This window comes from Brachyistius frenatus, unplaced genomic scaffold, assembly GCF_029030835.1.
Source record: "Brachyistius frenatus isolate BFR_SWC_R1_liver_20210118 unplaced genomic scaffold, ASM2903083v1 Contig_48, whole genome shotgun sequence".
Lineage (NCBI taxonomy): Eukaryota > Metazoa > Chordata > Actinopteri > Embiotocidae > Brachyistius > Brachyistius frenatus.
The window spans coordinates 2,252,823-2,259,055 of record NW_027210647.1 but is presented as its reverse complement, the minus strand read 5'-3'; the positions used below and the strand labels follow the sequence as shown (position 1 = coordinate 2,259,055).

The window sequence follows — 6,233 nt, the reverse complement described above, 5'->3', positions numbered from 1 at the left end:
ATGATTCTCAGGACACTGTCTGCAGTTCAAATGAGAATATGGAGGAAGTCACAAATATCACAACTTCCTGTATCAGTTTCAAATTAAAAGCCAGATAGGTTTGACCTAATCTTGATTAAAGTGCCCATTGTGGTTCCAGTAATGATGTTGGAATACAATTATAGATTAGCAAAGTACTCTTTACAGGTGTCACTACGATTCAACTTAAGAGGTTACCAGACAGTTAAACATAATGTTAATGTGTTAAGTGCCATGAAATAACCTCTGTTGTGATTTGGCGCTACATAAATAAAATTGAATTGAATTGAATTGAATTAAACACCCCCTGAAACTCCTTCACCCCACGCCTTTCTGATGTCAGAGCAAACCAACGAGCATACTCACTTCTCACAGCTACACCCAGGTGTGCAGATCTAGGAAGAAAAGAAAAGACATGGACTTTTAACTTTACCCTGTAGTTCTTTCCTTACAAAACTACAACTTTTCATTATTACAACAAAGTACAACATCATTAACGCTTTTCAGAAAGTCTGTCCCCTTATGAGACATGCCTTTTTCAAGCCAAGGTAATGCCCCCTGCTACAACCCCCCTCCCCAACCCCCCACATGAGCTGCTTACATTTTTATTGATCATTAACAGTTTTGAGGATCAACAAATAAAAAAGAACCAAGCTGAATTTGAATGAAATAAAGCAAATGACTCAGGTGAGCATCAGACAACGCTTGTTCATATTTTCCCTTTCATAATTTGGGGGTGGGTGGTGGAGGTGGGGGTGGGGGTGGGGGGATTTCCACATCAACAGTAAAGGTGACAATACGGTGCCTTATTTTTCTTTTTCGCATCATTAAATTACTCCATGATTTAATACAGTACAGACAGTTGTTAGTATACTGACCATTGAACTATACACAAAACTAACAGATGTCAATATATCATAGACTCTTTTGAGAAACCACAGAATGAAAGCTTTATGAACTCTCTGTTTCTGCAAGAGGAGTGCACTGGTGAATGTTTTTAACAGTGTTCACTTGTACTCGTTCCAGTCCCATGCTGTTTTATCCCCTGACTAACACCATGCAGCAGGGTGGAGGTCAAGACAGAGGCTGCAGATAAGAGGGACAGAGGAGAGGAGGGAGAGAGGAGGAGGGAAAGAGGAGGGCGTACTCCCTGACCGCAGAGCACAATGTCTTATCTTGTCCTCTGTCCTCCCTGTCGTTATCTCCAGCACATGGACGTGGAGCCTGTACACAGCTGACAGCAGAAATGGAAATAAGACTAAGAAAGTAATGCTTTATACAAATGAAAGTGTTGCATCAGTTATACTCAAACAGTCCTGGTTTGTTTGTCAAATAAAGTCACACAAAGGTAAGCCTACATATAGGCAACAAATATTTGAGCAAGCAGCTGCTCGTAAGTGAAAATCAAGATGTTACAGTGCCTCCAAATATTCCCTCTCATCCCCAAAGTGCAAAATGTGGGATTTGTTTTGGCCAACTGCCAAGATATGGAGGTTTTTCTTTTCAAAGCCAGATCTACAGTTGTACTGAGCGATCTTGTTTGATCAAAAGAAAAAACGTACAGCTTTAGTGACCATTACTGGAAGCTTAGTGACTATAAGTTCACTCAGTTGGTAAATTGACCATTTGCATAACTTAAAGCTACAGTGTGGGATTTTTAAATACAGTAATAAAATACAGTATAAAAGTCTGTTATATCCAAGTCTTTGCCAAACGAATTCACACAATGGTGATGAAGCCTGTCAATGCTAAAACCTCTCTGTATTTCATAGTATAAAGAAGTCTTAGGTCTTCTGTCCAGTGTCACATTTCTCCGCTAGCCAGACGAATGCAAACTGAACATGCTGCTGTATGGGCAGAGCTTACACACCACATGCTGCGTGCAAATGGAACTTGTGAGCTCGTGGATAACATGGGAAGCCGTGTGCACCGTATGCTTGGTTTTCAAGTGGTTAAGTTGTAAAAACAATGTTGCAATGCAACAGCAACATGGATGGCGCCTAGAAGCCACAGAGGCTAACAATTTAGCAAGCTAACAGGGGGATAAAGTAATGAAGAGCAACATTTTCCCCAGACATAGGTTATTATCTAAGTTAAGAAGACAAACGCCACATGACTAAAATTACATTACATTAGCTTAACATTCAATCAAAAATTATCTTCACCATTCCTACTGCTATTTCTGTAAACGGCAGCAAAAACGTCAACTCGTGACCTCAAAGGATTTCAGAAAATGTTGAGTTCCGACCACAAGAAGAGGCCGTTCATATGGACTCTTCTCGAGTACACGGTAAATACAGCTCCATTTATACACAGCAAGACAATTCCACCACTTCCGGTTTAGCCCTTATGCTAAATAAAATCACTGAATCACACCCTTCTTCTTGACTTTCCAAATATTATCGGACCAAATGGTTCAAATTCTGATCTCCCTGGGAATTGTGACGCTTTTTATTTCATGCATCCACAATTGATCCACTTTTTTACAGCCGCAACAGTAGCTTGAGTAGAGCCTCTGACATAAGCACCTGTCAACGTGTTTTTTGTAATTACTTGCACTGACAGAAGTAGAAGACAGAAGTTGCAGGTTTAACCTCACAAAATGACATCTTTGGAAAAACACTGTTGGAAGTGTAGTTGGTAAAATACACTTTCTAAAATAACTAGCTGGGCATGCTAATCTTTGCATTTTACATTAGAGCAGACGAACAGGCAGTTTACACTCTTATTCCGTTTTTAAAGCAATTATTTTTTTTAAATGCACCACCTTCCAGATTTTTGGTAATGGAGGATTGCTCTTGTTAGAGCCCAGTGCGCACTCGTTTAGCACTTGTAGGTCCAAAGCTCATCAGGCTTTGGGCCAAGTAATGTTTGTTCCATTTGCTCACAACTGATTGTCAACACTTTCTAGAAGGGGATATACTCAAGGTGGAGATGGTAATGCAGTATAAATTTGGAAAAAGCCAATATGACAGCGTCCTCCGTTTTGGTCTTCATTCTCTTAAAGTTCAGTACTGTCAAGATGGCTTGACCAATAAGCACAAATTCAAATCGACCAAATGGGAACGCAAAACTGCAAATTTATAAAGCCACTTACGACAGCAATTCCACTGAAATTAGGCCTCTTTCTGTTTTGGACTGCCGGTGTCTTGTGTATAAATCATACTTAATTCAGAAATGCAGTTTGTATAGTATAATATTCATATTGGCGAAATGTTTGCCTCTCAGTGGATGGATGTTATTATGGATGCAGTATATCACAACGGCATTCTTGGGCTCTATTCTGTATCTTCTGTTCTTGATTCATGGTTTCAAACAGCAATATCCAGGGATGAGCCTAGAGTGGATCTTGGATAAGCCTCTAGCCCTTGGCTTAGGTCCCCACCCCCATCTCACTAGTGCTTGCTCTCCCTCTCTTACTCTATCTTCCTCTCCCTCTCTCTCTCTCTCTCTCTCTCTCTCTCTCTCTGTCTGTCTCTCAAACACACACATACAGGGACTCCAAAAGCACTGCATCTCTTTGCCAATTTAATAAAGAGAGACTTTGTCATGCGTATCTCTCCCACAGCTTCCTGGCCAGAGTGACAACAGTGTGGGTGAGTGGAAAAACAGGAAGAGGACAGGCGGACTATAGGCAGCTTTAGTGGGCAGTGGGTTGGCCTGTGTGTGTGTGTGTATGTGTGAGTGTTTGTGCTTGTGCTGAAGCCTTGTGCATGTGTATACACAGCATATTGTGTAAACCCGCTAAGACATGTGCTCACCAGGACATTGCTCAACATTTAGAGGCAATGGTGGTGTAACACAGATAGGCTTCTCAGTCTGGAAGGAGAACTCCTTTCCTGACTTCTATCTGTCAGCTCCCCTGTAGGAGTGGGATATGGCTCTACCATTATCAGACCTCATGATGGGAAGGCTACTGGACAAAGGCCACAAGGGGAACTTAAGCCAGGCACAGAGCTTTTGGGGGAACTCAATAATGCATGATTTGTGTTTTCTTGGTAGTACAGCATGAGTCCTGAATGGGCCTCTGGAGGATGAATATCTCTGAAAATGTACAGATCTCTCAACTATTATCAAATAGACTAGGAGTTGCAACATTGTGCTTTTTAGAAACTGGTTGTACTTTTACCACCATCCCTGGAGGCAGCCCATTCTACCTTGTTTTTATCATCTAACCAGTCCACCACTGTAATTCTGCTACATATATTCCCAATTCACTTTCCCTCCTAATTAGTTTGCTGCTGTCAGAGATGTTGTAACCAACTTCTTGAATACTAACTGCATGTCCAAACAGATTTCTGCCGTGAGTGAGTCATTTGGTAAATATAGGGAATGACAGCACTGACTTTCAATTTGGGCTCAGCTGTTTAACAGTCTAGTTGGGACACACAAACACATGAACACGATGACAGGCGCACACACACACACACACACATACACAGCTGTCAGTGTTTTGGGTGTTCAGAGAAGACATTTGAATTCTGCAGTGCATACGTGTAGGAGATTAAATTGCAGTGGGCAAACATGGCGTGACATGAAACCCTGACTTGAAAATAGGTCATTTCATAGGTTGCACAGTGTATGAACTGCCTCAAGTCTTATTGCACCAATGTATCAGTAGATGATACCAGCTTTAGCTTGACAGCTAGAGAGGCTCCCCAGATGGTAAAGAGAAAAATGAAATTATGCCCAGAACAATCCAGATTCTAAGTGTCCACAAAAAGCTGTTAGTTTCTGGTGTTGTTGTGAGGCTGAGCTACAGTCAAAACTGACTTACAGCTCACTGTCACATTTATACCTTGAGATTTGGAGAAATAAATAAAGCCCACCCTAAATTCCCCTGACTGACACAGAGACATATTTGTTTACTGTTTACTGAGGAGGTCTGTGTGAAAGAAACAGACGGTTAGGCCACAGGTACCTGTGCATGCAAGTGTGCAGGCATATGCACAACCTTTCCTCCTGTGCATCTTCTTTATGGGGCGTTGTATTTGTTTTCGAAAGGGGGGGGGGAAGTGTCAATGGGTGCTTTAGCCCCAACACAAACCCAATTCCTCCTGACATCTGTGAGTCAATTAGCTGACTGAAGAGAAAACATCCCTGCCCCCTCTCTCCCACACCCTCCCTTCCCTCCACCAAACAACTCCAACCAACCAGCCAGCCAGCCAGCCAGCCAGCCAGTTAGCACAGCAGCTCCTGTCTGCCCTGGCTGGTGTGAGGCACTGGGGGAGGGGTGCTAGTCAGGGCTGGGGGTGGGAGGGTAGTGGGGGGTGATGAGGTTGGATGTCAAGAATGTGGCTCATGGTCTGCTCTTTTGTGTGCTTTGTGCAAGATGAATAGGCCCATGGCAGGCTGGGGTGCTAGCCGGCCACAGTTCCCCACAGTTGACTTGTGTGTTAGAAAAGCCTGAAGGCCCTGGCCTGCCCCTCTTGAAATGAGACAGACAGATAATGATGGCTGCTGGGTGAACAACTTAACGCCCACTATATAGACATAACTATTTCAACATGTTATTTCCCTACATGGCTAATTCTTGTCTCCATATTGCGCATAGCTTCATTACATCCCTTCTGCTCTGTCTAACTCTGTCTCTCTGTCCATGCTTCCTAGAGCCCCCTATCAGGACAGTTATTGTTTGCTAAGCTGGTGTGGGGGCTGTTCTTTTTTTTGTGCCTGGTGCATCCCATATTCCTTTCCCCCACTGGTGTCCCCAATGCCCTCCACGTCCTCAGGCTACTGCTATGGAAATATGCTTCAGTCACATTGCTAATTATTTAAGAGTCGTCACCTCATTAACAGTGCTGGGAGATAATGAATGATTAATAGGTCATTCTTCACATCATCACTGTGTTCTCCCACTCCCCCCCCCCTTCCATAATAGCTACTTGTTTGACAGGTTGTACTGGCTCTTGTTGTCCATTTAGTTTGCGCATCCCCCCTGCACTTCTGCGCTGTATTCCTAGAGGTAACTGGAAACATCACCAGTTGCTGTAAGGCAGGAAGTGCAGTGAAGGGGACATGATTAGTGTTTGTATCAACAATGATCCCTCAGGCTAGTGCATGCTGAAGAATGGTGCTGCCTGGAAATGTAGGCAGTGAGCTTGTGGTGCTGACTGTAAATGACTGACATTGCTTGGGAACGAGCCAAGGCTGGATACATGAAACCAGGGAGAACTCCAGTTGTATTTGCATAGCTTGCATTAAGTCATCACCGG

The 6,233-nt window shown here is 43.1% G+C and overlaps 1 protein-coding gene across 1 annotated transcript in view; it reads right to left on the bottom strand.

Annotated features, from left to right (window-relative positions):
• Positions 1–376: 376 nt before the first annotated feature.
• Positions 377–6,233, bottom strand: part of LOC138624009 (polycomb protein SCMH1-like) — a 39,310-nt gene continuing 33,453 nt past the window's right edge. Inside the window, exon 15 of the mRNA XM_069703863.1 lies at positions 377–413. Coding sequence (XP_069559964.1) covers positions 394–413 — 20 coding nt within the window. The 3' untranslated portion in view covers positions 377–393. The remainder of the gene's footprint in view (positions 414–6,233) is intronic.